Below are 23,473 nucleotides of genomic sequence, written 5' to 3' on the forward strand. Positions count from 1 at the left end.
TGAATGTCCATGTGCATTTATTTCTGTTTATTGTCTCTCTCCCCAGGAGGTCAACTCCACCCGGGTAAGTCTTTGTCTGTTTGTTCATCGCTGTGCCCCAGTGTCCAGGCCAGAGCCTGGTACACACCAGGTGCAGTAAACATCACGCACTCACGGATGGGGATCAGCCAACATAATCTGCTGCATGAGGACGATTCCTCATCAAATCGTGGCTCTCCTCCAAGTGTTTGGAGCAGATGCCAACATTAATTCACTGCTCAGGTGACAAAGCCCCCCATCCTGGGTCCAGGGCTGGGGGGAGCTGGGAACGGGGGTAGGGGTGGGGCCGCACACTCCGGCTCCTTCCCCACTTCTCCAGCCAATCAGGAAGCACGAGGCAGCCGAGGGTAAGTAGACTCTTGCTGCTTTGTTATAAATATATTATGTACATCCAAAACCTGACATTAAAATATTACTCCGTGTTACAGAAAAGATATTAAGGCTTTCTATTATTTACATTAAACAAGCAAGCACCTTTAAAAAAAAACTAAAACAAAAAAGCCCCATTCTTCCTTCTCTGGCATACCCCTGGCCAGAGGGGACACTGTGTCCCCCTTTCAAAGGACAAGACCCTGGGAAGACATCCTCCTGACTAGAAACATCAGCTCTGACAGACGGGGGCGGGTGGGGGCGGGGGTCCAGACCTGGGCAGGAAATTCTGGCCTTTCCTGGCCGGCTGCCCTCGACTCTTGCTGCGCTTTGCCATCCTTGGGTGGACAGGCGAGGCTGAAGGTGGTGGCCGGGGCTGTCACCCATCCAGGCCTTTGGGGTCAGTTTGCAGAGCCATGGCAGGGCCATGCTCCAGGGACACTGAGGTGCGCCTGGGAGCTCCCAGACCACTGCAGGCAGACAAGGAGGAACGATAAGACAACTCGGTGGTCCCAAGGCCAGCCGTGCTGCAGGGCTGCCCAGCGGGGCAGGGGGCCACAGGGGTGCAGGGAGCAGTGGAGCCCCCCCACCGAGGGAGGCTGGCAGGGTGGGGATCCTTTTCTGCAGAGTCAGGCTTGGCAGACAGAGCAGCTCGGGTGGCCAGGAGGGGCCGAGGAAAGAAAATGAAAAAGAGGAAATGAAAAATCAGTGGCTCAAGTATTCTCTGTGACTAGGGGTGGGCTGGGGGTGCCCGGGCCCAGCCCAGGAGGCATCCTCTCCACCTGGAGGGGCCGGCGAGAGGAGGCTGGAATTTGGCAGATGGCTTCGGTCTGGGGGTGCTGGGGAGGGTTGGCAACAAGGTGGCAGGCTCGGACGAGCTATTTGATCTTCTGCGCCCACTTCATGTCATCCGCCCGAGGCTTCTCGCCCGTCAGGCCCTGGATGAGGTCCTCCAGGCGTCGCCAGAAGCCTATCTTCTCCAGAGGGTAGTTGAGCCAGCCTGTGGTGGAAACAGCACAGGGCGGTGGGTTGAATGGGAGAGCAGCAGGCGAGGGGGTGGAGAGCTGCCCTGCCTGGGACACGAGTGACGAGTGACGTGATGGGGAGTGAGTCTGCAGAGGGCAGGGGACAAAGAGTGACGGAGGCATCTGGGGATGGGGGCCTCCCACCAGGGGCTTAGTGAGGGGCGGCTCAGACACACCTTCATCCCCTCACTCATTCCTTTCTTACTGAGCGCTCACTACATGCCAGGCACGGTGGCAGCTTTTCTTATCCCTTGGCTCAAATGCCACCTCTTCCAGGAAGCCTTCCCTGACCACCACTTCAGCAGCACTCCAGGCCTGTCACATCACCCTTTTATTTCCTGATAGCCTTTATGATAACCTGTAACCATTCTCTTTCATTCACCACTTCCCTGTTTTGTGTGGGTTTTTCTCTCCAGCCTCCAACTAGAATGTTAGCTCCTAACAGCACAACCCCATGTTCTTTCACTGTTGATCCCAGCGCCTAGAATGGTGTCTGGCACATAGTAGGTGGTCACGAAATACTGCTGACAGTCCTATTTACCTTGTATTACAGCCTCCCACTGAACCACCATTTTCCACACGAGAAGACTGAGGCTTGTGGGGGGTGTCCCGATTACTATGCGGCCAAACCAAGACTGATCCCAGGCCTGCTGAGCAGTCAACTGATCTCTGAAACAGCCTCAACTCAAACCCTCCATCTGCCCTCAGAGTGTGATTTCAGGACGGGCCAAAAATATTTTTTGTGGCTCTCAAGTTGTATCTCCAGAAAGACAAAAAGAACAAAATAAAAACAAAACAAACACAACAAAAACCAAAATACAAGTAGCTGCAGCTCAAGGAGTACCTACTATGTGCCAAGCACTTTGCATCTGCCATCTTGCCATGCACACCCCAGCCCTGGGGAGGTGGTTTCTGGAGGTGGCTGCAGCCCCATTTGGTGGATGAAAAAATGACATCCAGGGAGGCTGTGAGTCTCAAGACACATATGGAGGAGCCGACAAGTGAAGCTGAGCTGGCCTGACTAGACAGCACCCCAGATATACTTAACCTTGAAAGACCCCCTCAGGCCCCAGAAAACTGCCTGGCTCCCCTCACCTCTTTGGCACTGGCCCTTTCCTCCCAAGGGCATGTGGGTCTCCTGACATGTTCCTGCCTCAGGGCCTTTTCATTTGCTGTTCCCTTTGCCTGGACCATCTGTCCCTATTTATCTGCAGGGCCCCGCCCACACTTCTTCAGATTTCTGAAGACCTTGTGTGAACAGCTTCCCTCCCCTGCCCCGGCCGCCATGACTCTCTGCCCTTCCCCCTGCTTTGTCTCCTCACAGCACCTCTCAGGGCTGGCGGCCTCTCTCCTCTCTGCCATCACTCTCCCCTCACGCCCTCCACTCCAGCCACAAGAGCCTCTGTGCTGTTCCTCAAACAAATCAGGCATGCATGTTGCTGCCACAGGGCCTTTGTACCTACTGTTCCTGCTGCCTGGAGGGCTCCTCCTCCAGCTCTGCATCACTCTTTCTGTTCAAATGTCACCTGCTCAGCGAAGGCCCCCAGTTCCTTCTCCTGCCCCCTGCTTTATCTTCCTCCACAGCAGTTAGCACCATCAGGTGTAGGACTTATTTATTTATTGTCTGGAATGTCCCCTACTAAAGGTGAATGCCACGAAGGCAGGGATTTTTGCCTGTTTTGTTCAGTGTTGTGTCCTAAGCCCAGAGCAGTGTCTGGCGCATAGTAGGTCCTCAGTAAATATTTGCTGGAGGGACGGGATGGTCCATGAGGTGGTGGTGGGGTGTCTGTCTTGTTTACTGCTGTGTCCTCAGCACCTAGAATAGTGCCCAGCACATAGTAGGTGCTCAATAAATGTGTGCTCTGTGAGAATGTTCTGGCAGGGCAAGGACTGCATGACCTCCCATGTGACCTCTGCCCTCCTGACCCTGAAGACAGATCTGCAGCCACAGCAGGGGCGGCTCATTCCACGCCACCCTACAGCCGCACCTGTAGTGATGCAGAAGTAGGTCTCATGGGGAGAGACGTGGTGGATGCGATGGTGTTTACGTGGCAAGATGACATGCCAGTCCTGCAGGAAGGTGACCCAGTGTGGCAGCCCGAAGTACGTGTGTGACCACTTGTGGATCTGGTTGGTGAAGGTGATGAGGATGACGAGGCAGAAGACGAAGCACTCCCAGGGGTACAGCTGCTCCAGGGTTTCTGCAGGGGGGACAGGGTGGGTGCCCACAGGGCCCACACGGTGTCACATAGGCTGGGGCCACCATCAGCCTGGCCCTCAGCACTCGCTGGGCAGCTCCCATCCCAGGACAGCACCGGGGCCCCCTCCCACCTCCCACAGGGCCTCAGCCAGCTCAGACTCCCCTCTGGGCCTCAGCCTCCCCTTCTGCAGTGGGCAGACAGCGGAGCAAGCACAAGCAATCATTAAGAACGTGGGCTCCGGAGTCGGCAGAGCTGGGTTCAGATCCCCGCTCTGATGTTTCTTGGCTGTTTGTGGTTGGGTTGGTGATTCTGCCTCTCTGAGTCTTAATTTCCTCATCAATAAAATGGGAATAAGTCTTGGTCGAGGTTCCCTGGAAGCAGAGCCTGAGACAAGGATTCACATGCACGTGATTTATCTGGGCCTGGGGGGGAATCCTCTCTTCTGGAAAAGCATGAGGGAGTGAGGGAAGCAGGACAGGGCAGAAGACGAGCTGAGCAAAGATGGCGGGGCAGAGTCTCGTCTCAGTGGGATCCTGGGGGGCGCTATGGAGCATCAATGGCTCCACAGAGTTGGTCCCAAGCAGAGACGAGGGGGCTGGCCTTTCGTAGGCTTCTCCTGTCACTGGCTTCAGGCTTATCCCAAGGGGAGAGGCGGGTCCTGTCCTGGCCACTCTCAGAAGGGGCAGCTGGGAGCCGTTAGCAGCCACCACTCTCAGCAGCTGGGGGCTGGCGCAGCCCCTGGGGAAGAGGATGTGCTGGGGTACCAGAGCACCCACTGTACCACCCAAACTCACACACGCACCCGGGTGTCGAGTTGTTGGAGAAATCCTTGGCACGGAGGAAGCACTCATCCACCCACCTTCCCACCACGTGACAGATGAGGTAACTGAGGCTCGGAGCAATGAAGGGACTTGCTTTGGGACAAATTCCCTCTCCAAAAGAGGCAGGACAGAGATCTGAACTCCGGACTGTCTGAGGTCACAGCCTATACTCTTCCCACTAAGCCAAGGCAGCAAAACCAGAAGCCCTCAGGGTCAGGCAGGTAACACAAATGAGCAAGGCGGGCTGGGTGTAGTACAGCAGGGAGTAGTGGGGACTGTGGCAAATAGGAGAGCATGTGTCCTGTCTAAAGAAGGTGGCCACAGCTCATCTCCAGCTCAGGGAAGCCAAGTGGGAACAAAGACCCAGGGTGGCCAGATCAGATTGTTCGGGAGAAGCTGGAAACACAGATCTTTATGTCAAATGTCCCCCTTTTATATGAAGGCAACTAACTAAAAATTTTTATAACACTGTGAGGGGTCAAACACACACACGAGCCACAGGAGGCTCCTGAAGGGGGTGTGCACATCTGTCCCTGTGGCCCCTGGAGCCCACCACCAGCTGGCGTGCTCACCGGGGCTCTGGGTGTGGAACTTGTAGGCCATGTTCAGCAGCGGCAACAGTGTCACCAGGCAGTTGTCCCCGTTGGTCTCGATGAAGTCGTGCCGTGTGATCGCCGTGGGGTCGATGTGATGCTCCCGGAAGGGGCGGATGAAGGCCTGGGGTGGGGGTGGGGATCCATGCGACCAGTCAGCCCGTGCTGGTCAGCCACTCTCCATGACCCCCTGCACACGCTCGACTGGGCTCACCTCCTTGCCTTCGGGATGCCAGAACTTTCCACCATGCCACTGATACAGATGCCACCCAGCCTTCAGGGCCTAGGTCCAGCAGCTCCAGCAGAAGATGGGTCAAAATGACCTGGTGGGGACCTCGGCCTGGTACTGCCCCTCTTTGGGCCTCAGTCTCCCTACTGGGCTGTGAGGGGACTTGGAGACCATCCCCGCCCTTCTTCCCCACCCTAACACAGTTGAACAGACGCCTCACAGTGACAGGCAGGACCCTGTTTCTTCCCAGCATCCAAGCCCCTCCTGCTGGTACCAGCTCCCCCTCTTCTCTTAGTACAAGCTGTTCTGATGGGGCTGACCCCCCACAGCTCCACCTAAGAGTGAGCACGTGACCCCGGCCTGGCCAATCACAGCATCCCACCCCTCCGGCCCCAGTGACGGGCTGAGGGATGGGCATGTGACCCAAGCTGGACCAATGGGAGTGAGCCATGGGACTGGCTGTGACTGCCGGAGGGGAGAGCTCTCTGGCCACTGGGGGCTGAGCTGAGAGGATGGAAGCCAGGCAGCCACAGCCTTCCCGGCCGCCTCGTTGGCGGAAGCCTACACCGGAGAGAGGCCTGCAGGCGACGGCAGAGCCGGCCGTGGAGAGAGACTGCGTCCAGAGAATACGGTCTGTCCTGCCGGACCTGGCCCCGTCTTAATTTGGCTCTACTGAAATTTTCAGTACAGAATTAGTACTTTTGTTTGTTAAGCCAGTTTGTAATGGATTTTGTGTAACGAACAACCAAAAAAGTCTGACTGGTATAAGATAAGGTTCAATTAAAACAAACAAATAAATAGGCAGTGAGGTGCGGCAGGGCAGGCAAAGAGAACCAGACGTGGCCCCACATTCACGGGGTCCTGGGGAGGCAGACACAGCGCAGAGCTCTCTGACTGTCCTATGCTTGATGCTTCTGCTTCCAGAAAATCCCGGGGGATTCCTGTGCTAGTCTCGGAGGAGGGGCACGGGGTGGGGCTGGAAGGATGGTTCCCATCTTTTAGATGGGGAATCAGAGGCCCAGAGAGGACAGGGGACTGGCCCAAGGTCAGAGAGCCTGACCTCCTTCTGGAGGAGCCAGGCTGGGCTGCGGGTCTGGTCCACATACACACCTTCCCCACGATGGGCAGCTCCACGGAGCCCCAGGTGTCGGCTCCCCAGTGCACCAGGCCAGACAAGAAGTCAGCGATGAGGGCTCCTGCAACTGTGGACAAGGGCAGGGTGAGCCGGGGTGGGGGGACACACAGAGGGACGGCCACCCACCTCCCCGCCCCAAATCAGGAGTCACGCACGCACTCACCCGCTCACCTGCGCGTTCACTCACTCGTTAGGGGAGAGGGTCCCTTCTCTATTTGCATGTTTCTGCCCTGTGACTGGAGCCCCGGTGTGACACCCCTGGCCTCCATCTGTCCCCTCACGTGCTCTGCCTCAGGGGAGCCGCAGGGACTCACCTGCTTGGTGAGTCTAGAGAGAATAAACTGGATGCTGGGATCAGCCCACCCTTCCCCTATCAGGCGCTGACTGTCCCGTGTCCCTGAGCCCCAGTTGCCCCACATGGGGAAGCCTGCTCTGCTCCAGCACGGCCGGTGACTAGAGGGAAACCTCCTTTCAGGGTGGGTGTCAGAGCATCTTTTGTGCAGACAGAAGCCATGCCCTCCCCAACCTGGCTTTTATCAACAATAAACACGATAATTTGGCCTCCAGTAGCCTTTTCCTTATCTTTGTTCTCAGTTTGTTCAGAACTGGGTGGTGTCCCCTCCGAGACCCCAACACCACTCACTCACTTGAGGGCTCAGGATAATACAGAGGTTAAAAGCTGTCAGGCCTGGACTCAAATTCCAGCTGTCACTCACTGGCTGTGTGACACTGGGCATGTTACTTAACCTCTCTGTGCCCTAGTTTCCTCTAGATAGATGGGAATGATGATTTAAAAAACATAGTGGCTACCATTCCTGAGCACTTTCTCAGTGCCAGACGCCAGTGCTTTACATGCTCGATCTCAGAGGCGTCCCACAATCTGTTGGAAATTGGTACCATTTTAATTTTTATTCTCACTTTATAGAGGAAGAAACAGGCTTGGAGAACAGAAGCCACCAGACTGAGGTGGCATAGACGGCAAGGGGCAGGGCTGGGCTCTTAACCTGTCTTGAGATCCAAATCGAACACAGCAGGATGCTGCCACGCTTGTACACTTGGGGAGACTGAGGCAGAGTGGCCAGCAACCTGCCAGAGGTACCACACCCGAGCCATCCCCTGTCAGTCCCCTCGCACACCCTTACACGCCTCTGGGTCTTTGCACTGTTGCTCCCTCTGCCCGGAACATTCTTTCCCAAAGGTGACACAGCTCACTCCTTACTTCCTTCAGGCCTTTGCTCAAAGTCCTCTGGGGACCCCTGATCTAAAACTGTGGCCACTCCCGTCTTCCAGTGCGTCCATCTCTCGTCTTTCCTTTTCCGGAGCACCTGTCACCCTGGACTTCATTTTTGTTTGTCTATTGTGTCCCCACGAGAATGTCAGCCCCACCAAGGCAGGGAGTTCCGTCTTCTGTTGATGGCCGAATCCGGTTCCTGGCCCTCACTGGGGTTCAGTAGATATCTGATGAATTCATCACGTGCAGCACCACGGCCGGTGCTCAGCACACGGAGCCCTCAGGACACATTATTCTTGCTGTTACTCAGTCATTTAGTCGATCAAGCAACATTCTGCGAGGACCTACTGTGTGCCAAGCTCTAGAGCCAGAGATGCACAGACACTGAGCTCACTATCTCCAGGGGCAGAGATCCAGGGGTGGAGGTGGGGGGGAGTGGTTCCGAGTGGTGAGTGCCGGCTGGGTCATGTGACTTCAGGCCGACCCTTTCCTTCCCTCCCCAGACTCGGTTTTCTGGTGTGAATTTGATGTCCGAGGCCCAGCTGGGCCATTTAAGGTTCTCTCAGTTCCGCTAGGGCCTCAGCTGCTTGTGACAGGGTGACAGGGGACCAGGGCTCGAGAGCAAGGGGGCAGGGGGAGCGTGCGGGTCATGCAGACGTGCAGTTCGATGGCCGGGCCTGCAGTGAGGGCAGCTGTGACCAGAGACTCTCCAGAGGCCTCGCATGTCCCGCCCCACGGATGCCAAATGTGGGAGGGACGGGGGGGTGGGAGGCACAGCAATATGCAGGCACCTGCGAGCTCCTGTGACAGGGGCTGGTGGGCAGGTGGGCACGTGCATGTGGAAGCCCAAGGACAGGCTGTAGGGTGACAAGGCACAGGTGGCTGGGCTGGGGAGAGGCTGGGCTCCTCGGTGACGATGCTGGGAGGGTGGCCCAGGCTGAGGGCTGGGGGAGGCTGGGGAGACAGAGGCCAAGGGCTGCCACACTTGCTGTTCCTCCACCTGCCCCCCACCCCTCCCTGCAGACCCCGGGCGCCCGCTCCTCCTCAGCTTCCAGCTCAGGGCAACCAGCACCCAAACACCCTGGCTAGAGCCGTCCTCTCAGGCAGGTGCTCTCGGTCACATCTCCCTGCTTTTCTCTGTCACACTTGTCACCACCTGGGATGGCCTCATCGATTGTCCCCACTTCTTGGATGAGGGCGGGGCTCAGAGAACTGGATCACCTGCCCCCCAGACCCATGGCATGGAAGTGATAGCCGTGGGTAGGGAAGAGGAGGGTCACCCTGCCTCCCAGACCAGCACCCTTTCACGCCCTAAACGGCACCTCGGTAGGTCCAGGGGCATTAACAGAGCTCCTGCTGCATACCACAGGATGCTGTGCACACGCTGTCTAGCAGGAGGGACGAGAGGCCACATGGCCAAGGGCTAAGGTGGACCTAGACCAAAAGTCGGGGGCCTCATCTCTTGCTACCATATTGCTGTGTGACCCTGGGCAAGCCCCTTGCCCTCTCTGGGCCTCAGCACCTTCACTTGCATAGTGAGGGGTCAGCTGAGGTGCCTCCTGAGGCCCTGTCCTGATAGCTGTAACTAATGCCGTGCCTAAACACTGCCTTCACGAGAAGGCAGCCCCCCAGCAGGCACCCTAATGCCCCTTAATCTCCCACCCCCCCCCATTCCATGCAACCACGGATCTGCTTCCCATCAGAGACCGCTTTTGCCTATTCTGGAACTTCCTATCAATGGATGCATGTGGTATGTGCTCTTGGATCCAGGTTCCGTCACTAGCACGATGCTTCTAGAGTCATCCGTGGAGCTGTGTGTTATCAGGACGGCATCCTTTTCATTGCCGAGTAGTATTCCCCTCCCTGGACGTGCCACAGCGCTCATCCATGTGGTTGCTGGATGTCTGGGTTGTGTCCAGGTTGGGACTCAAGCTGCTGTGAACACTCAGGTACAGGCCTGTGTGCAGACATACACCCTCGCTACCTTTGGTCCGGACATCAGCTATTTATTTACCTATTTTTTACTTGACATTTATTGAACACTTAGTACCAGGCCCCCTGCCAGCACCTTAAATGTTTTATCTCTTTTAATCCCTAAACTGTACCAAGGCCAGTCCTAAGCCGGTTACATATCTTATCTCCTTAATCGTCCTAAGCATTTAATCCTTACAGATGACAAGAACGATGATAATAAGAACAATATTATAAAGATAACATACGTGATAAAGGTCAGCACTGGAGTGTTTCCTGTGTGCCAGGCCCTATGTCAAAGGTGTTAAAAATGGCATCACTGGGGAGCATAACGCCCCACACCTTAACTGTGGCTGCGCAGTGACCTCCTTCCAAAGGGCACACAGCATGGAAGCGGAGGACTGTGACCGGGTCGTGGAGACCCCCGGCAGACACCACCAGGGTCAGCGGTCAAGGTCAGCGCCACATGCAAGTGCTGCTGACACCCCCCCTCGCTGTGATGTCACGGAAGCGGCACCCCACCTCTGAGCGCTTCCTCCCCAGCACACAACCAGGCTGGGCCAACGCCAGACAGGCGCCAGCAGAGGGCACCCGACCCAGCAGCAGCTTGCCTCCAGCTGTCACGGGAAGGCTCATGGGGGACATGACAGCTCAGGGTCATGCGGAGTCCCGGATGGGATCCTGGGACAGAAGAAGGACGTGAGGTAAAAACTAAGGAAACCTGAATAAACGGTGGACTTCAGTTCAGAATAATGTATCCATGTTGGCACGTGAACTGTAACAAGTGCAGGATACTAATGCGAGGTGTGACATGTTAACAGGGCCAACTGGGGGCAGGGGGCATGTGGAACTCTGCTCATTTTCTGTAAACCTAAACTGTTCTAAAAAAAAAAAAGCCTATTTTTAAAAAGGGTATTATCTCACTCCATGTCCACTGTGACGGGCCCTGCGCAACCCAACTTCCCAGAGAGGAAGCGACACTGGGAGGATAAGGACCTTGCAGAGTCATGTGGCAGCCGGGGCGGTGGGGGCCGCCGGTGAGGGCCATTTGCACGGCCACGGAGCCTTCCTGTCCAGGTCTGGGCACAGGCAGTGACTTCAGTCACCTGCCATCCATCAAGGAAACGGGTGGGCGTGGGCAGAGCCTGCAGCACGGTCCCACATTGCGCGCCCCCACGTTGCTATGGTCGGTGGCTTAGATATTGCTCCTCTCTCCGAGCCTCAGCCTTGTCATCCGTCAAATGACCAGCACCTGGTCCTTTCAGGCTGCTGCGTGGGGAGGGATGTGAGCTTCGCACAGAGGTTAGAATGGGAGAGGAGGAGCCTCCCTGTCCTGGGGAGCAGCGGGTGGCTGTTTCTAGAGCAGGCCTCCAGGACCCAAGCCTGCCGCCTGGGGCCGCGTCAGTGGGGGCAGGGCTGGCGGAGGCAGCCACACAGAAGCTTCTTTGTCCCAGCGTGGCTCTGGCTTGCCCAGGGCGGCTTCAGCCTGGTTCCCGCCCTGTCTGCAGGCCACTGTGTGGGGATGGGGATGACTCACTGACCCTCAGACAGTCCCTGGGCTGTCACAGGTCACCCAGCTGGGCCTCCCTGGCCCCTGCCCACCTCAAGGCCTGGTGTGGAGACAGAGTGGCTGAGACAGCAGCGGAGAGTGCTGAGGGCTGGTCCCTGTGGTCCGGGAGCCAAACCCCATCTTTGCCACCTTTCCGCTCAGAATCACGCGGAGACTCCTCACCTGACCTACTGGGCGGGGCGGGCCGTGACCAGAGGCCTGTGACTGCTGACCTCATCACCGACCTTTGCGCTCACGCCCCGCTGCCTGAACCTCCGCCCCTCCGCCAGCCTGCCAGAAAACTCCTACTCACTCCTTCCAGGACCAGCTCACAGCCCCTACCCTTCTCTCCACCTCCCCAGAGGGCAGCAAACAGCACGCAGTCACTCACGCATTCACCGCAGTCACTCACGCATTCACGACAACGCTGCCCTTGTCAAGGTCGCTTAGGACCTCCACGTGGCCAGACTCGGTGGTCCCCTCACCACCCCATCTCACTGGTCTGCTCGGTGGCTGCTCCTAGCTGACCCCCAAGTCTTCTGGAGACACACTGTCCTCTTAGCCTCCGCGTCCCCTCCTGGCTCCCTGGTGGGTTCTTCCTCCTCTCCCCAGCCCGGAAGACAGGAGGCCTCGGCCTCTGTGCACACTCAGCCCCTGGGGGCACTCCGCCAGCCCCTGGGCTTCAAAGGCCATCGCTACTGAGATTCCCACCTGCAGCCGCGGCCCCTGCCTCCAGTCTGGGACTTCCAAGCCAGGTCGACACCTCCCTTTGGCTCTCAGGCCAGACCTCAAGGATCTCCCCTCAAGCCAGCTCCTCAGACCGTGACCCGTCTCTGCCATCAGCAGCCCCACCGCCTCCATCACTCAACCCGAAGCCTGCGAGTGGCCGCTGACCCCTCCCTCACGGCTCACCGTGCACAGCTCGCCCAGGATTGGACGAATTTTGCCACCTTCACTGCCCGCCCGGGTCTGCCACCCTCTTCACCTCCTCTCTGGACCTCTTTATCCCTCCTCCCTCCTCCCTGCAGCATCAGATGACGTCAGCTTCCCCTGGTAAACTCACCAGTGGCTTCTCACAGTCTAGAGAAGAAAACCCCGAGTCCAGACCACAGCATTCGAGGCCCCACGTGATCTGTCCCCACTGCCTCCTGGAGCTGCCACCAGCTACTTCTCCTTTGATCAATTTTCTCCAGCCACACTGGCCCCCTCTCCAGGCCCCTCACATGGGGCACAGACCAGCCTCAGGGCCTTTGCACTTGCTGTTTCCTATGCCTGGAATGGCCCTCCCAGAGATGAGTGCCTGGCTCCCTCCCCGACCTCTTTCAGGTCTCTATGCAAATGTCGCTTTTCCAGAGAGGTATTCCCTGACCTCTCACCTCTTCTTGCTGGTCCCTGATCTTGATTTGTTTCCCAGCACTGCCTCATCTGTCTGAACTTATTAATTGGGCACCTTCTCATGCTTCCCCCCCCGGCCCCGCCCCGGTTTCCAGGGCCTGCCGGGAGCACCGGAGCCTCTGGGGAGATAGTGCTGGGCTGGGGCAGGTGCTGTAGGCTGGCAGGATGCCTTCCCGCCCGCATGTTAGCACACAAATCAGGGCGGCTACTTAAACGGATTAGGGACTGTGCAAACACCACTATCAGGATTGTCTGCCCTTCTCAGCCCAGAGGCAAGGTGTGTGTGTGTGTGTGGGGGGGCTGGCATCACATGCAGTGGCCAGACAGCCAGGAATCTCCTGGGCCAGGGCTGGCAGCTCTGGTCCTAACCAGGGAGGGACGTGGTGCCCTGCTCAGGATGCCCCCTCTCCTGGTTTGGAAAACACACACCTGGGCTCTGAAGCTGCATACCCTTTCCCAAACCGGGCCCGCCACCTGGAACCCCCTTTTTTCCAATGCTAACTGGAGGTTGTACTGCCCCTGGGATGAGTCCGTGGTCTGGGAGCCAGGCAGGTCTGGAAACGTGACCCCAGACGCTGCGGCTGAGGGCCAATGGGCAAGTCACCCAGCCTCGCAGAGGATGGTGACAGACCTCCTCAGGGTGGCCGCCAAGGGTTAAAGAGCCCAGCGTGGGGCCTGACGCACAGCAGGAGTTTGGGAAACAGCCATTGTTAAAGTGATCACTGAGCGGAAGGAAGGTCCAAGCCCCGGTGCGTGATGCTGGCGGGGTCCCCTCACCTCTGCTGTCGTTGGCCCTCTCAGCGGTTATGCATGCCTGCACTTTGCCCTCACAGCAGCCCTGGGAGGCAGGTGCTGTGAGCAGCCTCGCTTTACAGATGTGGTAAATGAGCTCAGAGATGCAATGACACTTGTCCAAGGCCACCCAGCCAGGAGGTGGTGGAGCTCGGAATCCAGGTCGGCAGGGGCCTGCTGGTAACTGTCCCCGGATGGGGTTCAGGGCTCACACTGTCTACTTACTGGCCTTGAATGTGATGCTCCGGGGCAGAGAGGCCGGAGGTGGAAGTCTCTCTGACCCCTGGGTGGAGGGGGTGCGTCTGGCTCCTGCAGGCAGGGCCAGGCTCCCCAGCACTGCATGCGTCAGCCTCCCCTGCTCCAGCCGGTCCAGCCCCCAGCACACGCCCACCCCGCCCGGACGCAGAAGGCTCCCTAGCGGCCTGAGCACTATTGGCGCAGGCAGCCAGAATACTTTTAATGAGGTTGTGGGAGCTGAACACGTAGGGAGGGCCGGGCGGACCAAGGACACAGCTGCCCTCCGCCCGGAGCCCGGGACCAGGGAGGGGATGTGCGCCTGCGTTAGAGGGAAGAGGGGCAGGTGGTGGGCGGAGAGGAAGGAAACGGAGTCACCCCAGGACCTGGGAGTGGAGACAGTGAATTGAGAACTACATTGTGAGTCTGGCCTGAGGTGTGACTCTGGCTGGTCCCTTCTCTGAGCCTCAGTTTCCTCACCTGGAATAGGATGCCAAGTGTAGCATCTACCTCCCAGGCTGTGGATGGGCGAGGACGGACGGACGGAAACGCTCCACGGGGACTGGTAAGTTGCAGCCTGCTCATTCCTTCACTCACTGAGCCCATAAATACTGATCCAGCACCTGCTGCGCGCCAGGCCTGGCGCTTGGGGCGGGGACACGGCAGTGAACCACAAAAATCTCTAACCCCAGGGAGCTGACATTTGAGTGCAGGGAGACAGATAACGAACAAAGAAAGATATTGTGTAACAGAGCAGATGAAGGGTGGCCTGTGATGGGGCTGCTATCTTCAAGGGGTAATCAGGGAGAGCCTTCCTGAGGAGGTGGTCTCTGACTAGAGACCTGGATGAGAGGGTGAACCATACAGGTGTTTGCGGGAAGAGACTTCCAGGCCCAGGAACAGCATATGCAAAGGCCCTGAGGCGGGAGTGTGTTGGACAGCACACGGTGGAGGCACAGTGATGAGGCCAGTGTGGCAGGAGCAGAGGGAGCCAGAGAAGAGTCAAGGGACATGAGGTCTGAGGAGGAGCCGGGCCAGCCCGTGCTGGGGGGTTGGTGTTTTATTCCATGTGTACAGGGGAGTGGCGTGACCTCACTGGGTATCTAACAGGATCTCTCCGGCCGTCGGCAGAGAATGCACAGTGGGGGGCAGAGGTGGAGGCAGGGAGACCAGGGCAGAGAATAGTCCAGGTGGGAGGGGACGGAGGCTGGGCCAGGGTGGGGACAGTGGAGGTGGAGAGAAGGCTGGATTCTGGATGCATTTTGGAAGCAGTGCCAAGAGCACTTGATGATGGTTTACACGTGGAATGAGAGAGAGAGGGGAACGGAGGCTGACACCCAGGTTTCTGGCCCAAGTGACAGGAAGGCCACGGGTGCCCCTGACTGAGACGGGAGGCGGGCTCCCAGCATGGGCTCCATCGCACGCAGGCAGGCACACAAGCAGGCACACCCACACACGACACATGCATGCAAGGTGCCATCAGAGTGGCGCAGACACCAGGTAGGTCCCCGGCCCAGGGGAAACTGAGGCAGGCAGAGGGGCCATGGGCACTCACCGACACCCAGCATGATGAGGGGCGTGTGCTCCCAGCGGGCCAGCAACAGGAGGTGGACCAAGTTGTGGGCGATGAGGCTGAAGCACAAGACCACACAGCACCACTCCTGGAAACGCTTGCCTGCAGGGAGAGGAGGCGGGAGGTGAGTGTGCGCCCGAGCGGAGGCCCACAGCCAGAGGGCGGGGCCGCACGACAGACAGGCCCTAACCTACCCACTTCACAGATGATGTCACTGTGTCACTGAGACCCAGAGAAGGAGAAGGGCCTGGCCAGGTCATACACTCGGGACTGGCCGCATTAAACCAGGCACAGGGCCCTTCTGAACACAGGTCCCTCTGCACAGCTCACATGCCCAGGAAGCCGGCTTGGCACATGCCAATTCTTTGGCACATAGGCCAAAATGTTGGTATCCTGGGGTCCTTTGGGCTCCCTCTGGAGACACCTGAGGGAACTTTAATGCACTTTTTTTTTGTTTGTTTTTGGTGAAGAAGATTGTCACTGAGCTAACATCTGTGCCAATCTTCCTCTATTTTATGTAGGATGCCACCACAGCATGGCTTGATGAGTGGTGTAGGTCCACACCTGGATCTGAACCTGTGAACCCTGGGCCACCAAGGCTGGGCATGCAAACTTAAGCACTGCACCAGTGGGCTGGCCCCAACGTCCTGCTTTTCAAACTGGCATCATGGCATCACCTGTCCCCTTTTGTAGGTAATTATTTGGAGGTAGAGGCTACAAACAGCTTTTAATCCCAGAGGTTCAGACCCTGCCCCACCTCCATCCAGCAGGGCTCCAGCAACGAGTCAGGAATTCAGGAGAAACAGCGCCTTGGGTACCACTGCTGGGGCTTCTGCCAGGAGCGGGGGGTCTGGCAGCAAGCTGTGGGGAAGAGGCAGTGCAGACAAGGGTCTCAAACTCTCCAAGTCTCCAGGGGCTGGCAGGTGAGGCGGGCTGGGTGGGGACAGTGGGAAACTGAAGCACGTGCGCCCTTTCTAAGGGAGTGGCCACTGAGTGGCCCACTACTGCCGGGAGAGGGCGCCCGGGGGGCTGGAGCTGCTAACTCCCGAGAGAAGCTGGACATCAGGACGTGGGTGGGAAACCTCCTCTTTAAACGTTGCCACATTTTTAACAGGCACGTGAGCTCTGACAAGCTGATTCACCCACTGCAGTTTGTCCGAGGTGTCGAAAGACCAGAAATCACCAAGTGTCCGCTGCCTGGGGGATCAGCCCAGTTAATTGAGTCCATGGCATCTCTGCAGCCTGGACAAAGCCTGGGCGGGTGTTTCCATGTGGATGTGAAGGATGCCCAGGACGTACAGGAAAGGGCAAAAAGCTAAGTGCCAAACGGCAGCCATTTATGTACAAAAGAAAAAGGCCTTTACAGTCAAGACAGGCTTTTTACTCACTCCTTCTTGAATTTAAAATTTGCGAATGTACTACTCCATCAAAAATCTCTTCTTGTAATTGTAAATTAAAATTAAAAAAAAAATAAAAGGAAATTAAAACCCTGTGTGGGTGACACAGAATGTGTGACAGGGCCCCTGGGAATATTGTTTTCTCAGGCAGCTGGTCCCAAGGGCATGGAAGACCCTTAATAATAAGAATTTTCTTATCATTAGTGTTTAACATCTACTGAGCAGTTACTTTGTGCCGGGACCCGCCAAGGTGATGCTATTTTGCAGATGAGAAATCTGAGGGTCAGAGTGGTCCCAAGGAAGCAGCCCAAGACCACTGTATCTGGTTAGCTACAGACCAGGATCCTATGGCCAGAGGGTCTGGCTCCTGAGACCCTGCTCTCACCCAACCCTGTCCTGCTCCTGCTGTCCCGGTCTCTCCCTCCTTACGGCCCTGAGGATGTTCTGGGTCAGGCTCACCTTAAAGAACAGGGCCAGGCAGGCCCCTGTGAGTGATTAACAACCAGAAGGGGCCAGGACAGATAAGAGAGTCCCTCCTGCGTCTGTCTTCTCCTCTCTTTACTGCTCTGTGCCTGTGGTTCCCTTCACCCCCTCCGCACCTGGCTGACTCTGGTACTGCTCTTGCAGATCTCAACCTGGAACCTCTACCTCCAGGAAGCCATCCATGATTACCTCCTCTGACTCCTGGGCTCTCCCAACACAGGGCCCATCATGCCGGACTGTCACTGCCTGTATAACGTGCGTCTTCCCCTACCCAAAAGTGAACTCAGAAGGCCCAGCACCGTGTCTGGCTTGCTCGCCAGGGCCCTGGCACACAGTTGGGGTTCAATAAATGCTTGTGGGATGAGCAAATTCCCAACCATGATCCTAAAGGAAAACTGCCAGGCTCTGTGTCCGGGGCTCCCCTCACCAAAGCACCTTGGGAAGGAAAGAGGAGGTGTCCCATGATTCCTGACAGGGAAACGGGCTCAGAGAGAGAGAAAGGGCCTTGCCAGGTTACACGAGAGCACGCTGCACCCTGAGTCAGAATCAAAACAGCCATCCTCCCCACGCCCCAAGAACAGATCCAGGCTCAGAGGGGGGAAGGGACACACCCAGGGTCCCTTTGGCCCCCTCTCGCACAGATGAGGACACTGAGGCCCAGAAGGGGAAGGACCCCACCAGCGTCACACAGCAGCAGAAGCAGCCTAGGGTGCCTCACTTCCTACTTCTTAGTCAGGGGCTGTTTCTCTTGGCCCACATGGCCTTGATGCCCCACCAGCAGCAGCCTGGGGTCACCCCAGTCAGGCCCCCCGGGGCCTTCCCCTTTCTGGTTCCTGTTTTTGGCCAGGGCCTGGGGCTCAGCTGCAGGAAGCCTGGGGAAGGGGGCGGCAGGGGGTGAGGGACAGCCCATCCCTCAGTGCCCACGGCCTGCCTGCCCACCCCCAAGCTGCGGGGACACCCAGGGAGGCCTGGCACGGCTGGGGGCCAGGTGTGTCCCACATCAGAGATGCTGCAGACCCTCTCCCTCCAGCATATTTTGCTCTCAGTTTTAACAAAATTAGCTACCCTTTAACAAAACCACATAAAACTCCTAGTTTCCCACTTCCCTTGAGAACACAGGACTCTGGTCACCCCGGGCCTGAGCAGCAGAGGCTGCCCCCTCAGATGGGGCAAGAGGTCCTGGTTCACCCAGGTCCCCGGCCCTCCTCGCTGCCTCACACTGGGTGGCTTTCCCCGGTGGCAGTCCTGGCCGGGCGCCTGCAGTCATCTGAGACTCTGAGCACAGTCTCTCATCCAAGGCTCAATCTCTCCAGGGAGGCGCGGTGGCATCCTGCTTCCGGAGGAGGAAACTGAGATCCAGAGGGTGAAAGTGAAGAGCTGGGTTTGGATCCCCGGCTCCTAAATGGGACACGTTAGCCTGTCCGGGGCTGTCCTGACTCCAAAGACAGCCCAGCTCTCTCCCCATGCCATGGAGAATGTCCCGCAATCTGAATATTTTCCCATCTAAACTCTCGCTCTGACCTCTGGAATCCAGATCCTTCTACAGACCAAGTGCCTCAACTTTGATCCATAAAAAATACATCTGTATACTAAGTGGCCTTCACTGAGCTCCTGCTACAGGCCAGGTACAGAGCCCGGGACCATCTCAGTTGGCCCTCGCTGTACGCTGTGGGCTGGGGACCACGTGCCCCATCTTTCGGAGGGAGAATTAGGCCTGGAGAGATGAAGTGACTTGTCTAAAGTCACGGCGTGGACAGTCAACCTGGCAGGGGCTGTGTGGTCAGGCGTCTAAATGGTGTCACTTTACAGATGGGCAGACTGAGGCCCAGAGAGGGGATGGGCTTTGCTCAGGACACAAGAGCTCAGGCCACCTCTGGCAAAGCGCTGGGGCCTTGGTTCCCGAGCAGGCCGTGGCCTGGCCAGGTCCGTGGTCTGGGCCGAGTGACAGCCGGGACAGCCTGTTGGCCCGGGGGTGGTGGTGTGGAGGGCTTGGAGGCGCCAGGCCTCGGGCCGTCTCTGCTTTCCTCGGGGCCAGCCACAGGCAAAGCTTGGCCTCAGGCCGACTCTTTCCGGAAGTTCAGTCAGAGAAGCCCTGACTCACCTACGCTTCTGACAGTCGGGGCCACCAGGAGCCCCTCGGCGTCAGGGAGGTGGGGGGACAGGAGGTCGGGAGAAGGTAGGGACCGGAGAGGGAGGAAGAGAGACAGACAGAGACGAGAACAGGAGCCAGAGATGCAGAGAGATGAGAAACAGACAGAAGGAGAGAAAACCCAAGACAGGGAGAGATAATAGAGAGACAAATAGAGAACAAGAGAAAGCATGGCCAGGGAGAAGGAAAAGCAACAAGAGTGAGGGAGGGAGACAGCTCGGGCCGGAGCGTGGCAGGGACCAGGCCTCCGTCCTCTGGCTTCAGTCACGCTCACTGGGGAGTGAACCTGGCTCAGCTCTGGACAGCAGGCTAGGAGCCCCACCCAGCAGTCCTGACACCCTCCACCTTTCCGCTGACCCCCACGCTGAGAGTCCCTGTGTCCCCCAGGGCAAGGGGCATCTATAGTTAGCCAGGGTGGGTGGACAGCGGGCTCGAGTGACCCCTCAGGATCCATCCAGCCCGGGAGCCCAGGGCACCTGAGAAGTGGCGCACACATAGCCAGGTTTCAGGTGGCGCCTGCTGGGAAGCTGGACTATCTGCCTCACCCCAAGGCTTGCCCACGAGGCTGGGGGAGGCCTGCCAAGACCAGCAGGCCCGTCGCAAAGCCTGGCACCTGGGACAGGGCCGGCTGCTGCTGCAAAACCCCAACCCAGAGTGGAGTGGGCTGTGGGCCCCTCTGTGGCTCCCAGACCCGGAGGACCAGGCCCCAGCTCCTCAGGCAGACACTCGGGGCCCCCAGGATTGGCCCTCGCCCTTCCCTCCACCCGACACTGCCCTGAACTGGCCACTCACAGCTCCCCACAGACAGCAGGCCCGCGCTCTCCACCACCACCAGCATGCATGCTGCTCCGCTGACACGGGACCCGGCTCTCCCTCCTGCACGTCACCCTCGCTGGCTCACTTCCACGGTGAAGATTAAGAACACAGAACCTAGAACACCCCCCCACTGAGTGTTCTGGTTCTGCCCTGACACTCACCGGCTGTGTGACCGTGGGCAGGTCACCCTTTGCTAAGCCTCAGGAGACACTGTAACACGGATGGGGCGCTCAGGACGTGCAAGGCACTTCAGGGAAAGCAAACGGATGCTGGCCCTGGACCTGCCCCTCGGGTGGGGGCAGAAGCAGGCCTAACCCGGGCAGGACAGGCATTAGGAAGAGCACAGATGGGGGGGTGGGCTATGAGGAGGCTCTGGGGGTCTCGGAACGGAGTTAACAGCAGGGTGCCCCTCGGACAATCGTGGTGAAGATGAAATGAGAGCACGTGAGGAAAATGCCCAGCACAGCCAGTGCTCCATAAATGTCAACTCTGTTAGCTGCCTTATTATTCCCACCAGCTGTCACAGTGCCAACCCATCTCTGGCCCCAGGAATCTCAAGAATTCAGTCCTGGAACCTAGCAACTTCTACTCTCCCCTCGCTCACTCTACCCACAGGCCTCCTTGGTGTTCCGCAAATACTCAGGGCCTTTGCACCTGCTGTGTCTCTGTCTGGACAAATCTTTCCTCCATTATTTTCGTGTCTCCCTCCCTTCAGGTCTCTTCAAATGTCACCTGCTTGGTGAGGCCTTAATTGCCCCCTCTCTAAAATGTCACCACCCCCAATATTTCACTTCCCCCTTTCTGCTAGATATTTGTTCCAAAGTGCCTGCCACCATTCGGCAAGTGAGATATTTCCCTTACTGACTGCGTTTACTGAAATGCCAGCTCCTTTTTCCTGTCTTGTTCACCCCAGGGCCTACAGCAGGGACTGGGACAAAGGTGCTCAATATGTATTGAGCCTGGTCCCTCATTTTATAGGTCAGGCCCAGAGAGGTCAAGGTACTTACCCAAGGCCACACAGGGCAGGGACAGGGGCAAGCAGAGGGAGGCCTAGGGAATTTGGAGAAACCAGTCTGGCCAGTCTCTCCTTCCTCCACTCCCGGCCCCCACAACTCAAGGTCAGGAGGAGATAAGACTGCAGGTTTGGGGCATGAGAAAGCTGTCTGCAGATCCCCTCATGGCTGTAAGTCAGAGAGTGAGGGACACCTGGGGAAACTAGAAGCAGACAAAGACGGAGTCTCCGTGGAACGGGGAGGTGGCGGTCCCCGGGGGAGGCTCGGAATGCCCGGGTATGATCTGGTTGAAAGCTGGTAGGGTTTAAACTTGAATGGGCAGAGCTGGACACCGAAGGAGAAATCTGCGAATCCTCACCCTCACTTCCCAGGTGATGAGTCTGAGGACCAGAGAGGTGAGGCAGCTGACTCCAAGACTCACAGGAAAGGTCAGCCTACCATGTTAACGACAGGGAGCGCCTACTGTATGCAGGCAAGGCACCAAAGCACATGATCTGACTTCCTCTTCCCAGCGACACTCAAGAGCAGACAAACTTTGCCTTGTCCCCATTTAGAGGTGAGGAAACTGAGGCTCAGAGAGGGAAAGTCGCCTGGCCCAAGTCACAGAGCTAAGAAGCGGAGTCAGGATGCCAAGCCCAGCCTGCCCCAGGGAGCACAGGAGGTTTTATGTCCACAGGCTGGATGTTTTAGGAACAGGGTGAAGAAACCATGGCAGCATGGGCCAGGTACCAAGTCAGGTTTGAAAAAAAATCACACACACAGCATGGACTTGCAACTCCCGAAAGGCCTCTGTGGATCTAGGACTCAGCGAGAAAGCAAATGGCCCAAGGTCACGCAGCCAGTTATGGCTGAGATGGTATGCAAACCCAGGCAGGTCAGGGCAGAAAGCCAAAGGTGGCAGTGGACCCATGCCCACCCCAGGGTGGGGCTGTGCACCGTGGCTGTTCCCTGGCGAGAGGAAAGACGTCAAGAATGTTTGACAGAGCTCAGCGTGATGGTGACATCCAGGCAGAGGGGCGTTCCACAGCTCCCAGTCATCTGACTATGGAGCTCTCACAGGCACTTCCTTAACCCCTGGGGACATTTGGCTCTCCTGGGGCTGGGCAATGAAGTTCCCGAGGCTCACGTGGAAGTCAGAGAGGGGGTGAGGCTGGTGCTCGAGGGAGCATAAACGGTAGGCACAGCGGAAGGAAGCCAGCGATCTTGGCCTGAGGGCCGAACCGGAGCAGGTGTCTTTAAACAGCAGTCTGGTCCGGAGAATATGGGGGCTCCACCCCAAAGTCCCCGTGGAGGTGGCCAATATATGCACGTGGGGGAGGGGCATGGGCTGGGGTGGCGGCTTGTGTATGGGAGGAGCTGAAACCGGAGGATTTGCCGTGCCCTCTCCACCTGGGACTCCTGAGTACAGCGTGCGGGCGATGCTCCTCACTGCGGAGGGGGAGGAGCCAGGAGGACGGGAGGGAGGGCATGGTGGTCTGCAGCCGCTGAAGCTATAGCAAGGACGGGGCTCTAGGGGAGGGGCGTCTGGGGCACTCGGTAGCTGGGGGCTCCCGATTTGGGGTTCCCAGAGCAGGGGGATGACATGCCCAAATTTAGAGGGTGAGATCACTGTTTGCAGCACAGGGTCCTGGCTGGGGGCACAGATGGGGCCCTAGGGTGTGCATTTCGGATCTGGGGAACCTGAGACAGGGTGTGATTTTTAACGGGCTGGGGACAGTGCATGTTGCCGAGGGGCTGCCTCCGGCTTGGACCAGGTCCTGGGGTGGGGCTCCCTCGGTCTAGGGGCAGTCTTTGCAGGCGCGGGTGCCCCGGGGCTAGGATCCGGATCTGGGGGTGCGATGGGAGCTCTGTGTGTGGCCCAGGGACCTGATATGGCAGTTCCTTGATGGGGGGACTGTCTTTGCATCCAGAAAGCCCCGGGGCTGGGGTTCTGGCTTGGTCTTGGAAGGGGTTCTGGGGTGGACTTGGGGGTGCTATTTGCAAGTTAGAAGCCGAGGCTGGAGTTCTGCGGGGCCTGAGGCTGGGGCTCCGATCTGCGGGACCCGGGGTCGCTGTCTGCAATCTGGGCTGGTGACGGCAGGCCCGGAGGGGGGCCCGGAGGGGGCCCGGAGGTCCTACCTGGCGAGTAGAGCGCGGCTAGCTCGCGGGCCCCGGCATGCTGCGCGCCCCAGCGCCGGCCATACGCCGCCTCGTCCTCGTCGAGCTCCGGTTGCTGGCCCGGCCCATCCTCGGCGCCCGCCATGGCCCCTCGCCCGGCCCGCCCGGCACGCTCCGCTAGCGCTGCTGGCGGCGGCGGCGGCAGGGCCGCGGAATCGCGGCGAGATCACGCCGCCCAATGACTGCCCAGCGCCGGGCGCGGCGGCGGCGCCAGCAGCCGCCTCGCCCGGCCGCGCGTCACAGCCAATCGGGGCCCGCGCCGGGGCCGCGCCGGCCAATCAGCGGCCGCCGAGCCGCAGCC

At 58.3% G+C, this 23,473-nt stretch overlaps 1 protein-coding gene across 1 annotated transcript; it reads right to left on the reverse strand.

Moving 5' to 3' along the window:
* PEDS1 (plasmanylethanolamine desaturase 1) lies at positions 1 to 23,417 on the reverse strand. The gene is made up of 6 exons (XM_014832655.3): positions 23,134 to 23,417; positions 15,140 to 15,259; positions 6,388 to 6,479; positions 5,028 to 5,172; positions 3,422 to 3,634; positions 1 to 1,408 (listed from the first exon to the last, which is right to left on the reverse strand). Exons 1-6 carry the CDS (start codon positions 23,255 to 23,257, stop codon positions 1,287 to 1,289), a joined length of 816 nt encoding a protein of 271 aa, XP_014688141.1. The 5' UTR covers positions 23,258 to 23,417; the 3' UTR covers positions 1 to 1,286.
* Positions 23,418 to 23,473: the final 56 nt, after the last annotated feature.

Source organism: Equus asinus, chromosome 15 (genome assembly GCF_041296235.1).
Source record: "Equus asinus isolate D_3611 breed Donkey chromosome 15, EquAss-T2T_v2, whole genome shotgun sequence".
Taxonomy (NCBI): Eukaryota; Metazoa; Chordata; class Mammalia; order Perissodactyla; family Equidae; genus Equus; species Equus asinus.

What these genes read in the sequence shown, in the direction of transcription:
- PEDS1 (XM_014832655.3), bottom strand. Translation starts at nt 23,257, where the DNA reads ATGGCGGGCGCCGAGGATGGGCCGGGCCAGCAACCGGAGCTCGACGAG. An exon ending in AGCCGCGCTCTACTCGCCAG is followed by an intron (nt 15,260 to 23,133) that starts GTAGGACCTCCG and finishes CTCTCCCTGCAG; the next exon opens with GCAAGCGTTTCCAGGAGTGG. An exon ending in AGCTGCCCATCGTGGGGAAG is followed by an intron (nt 5,173 to 6,387) that starts GTGTGTATGTGG and finishes CCCCCACCCCAG; the next exon opens with GCCTTCATCCGCCCCTTCCG.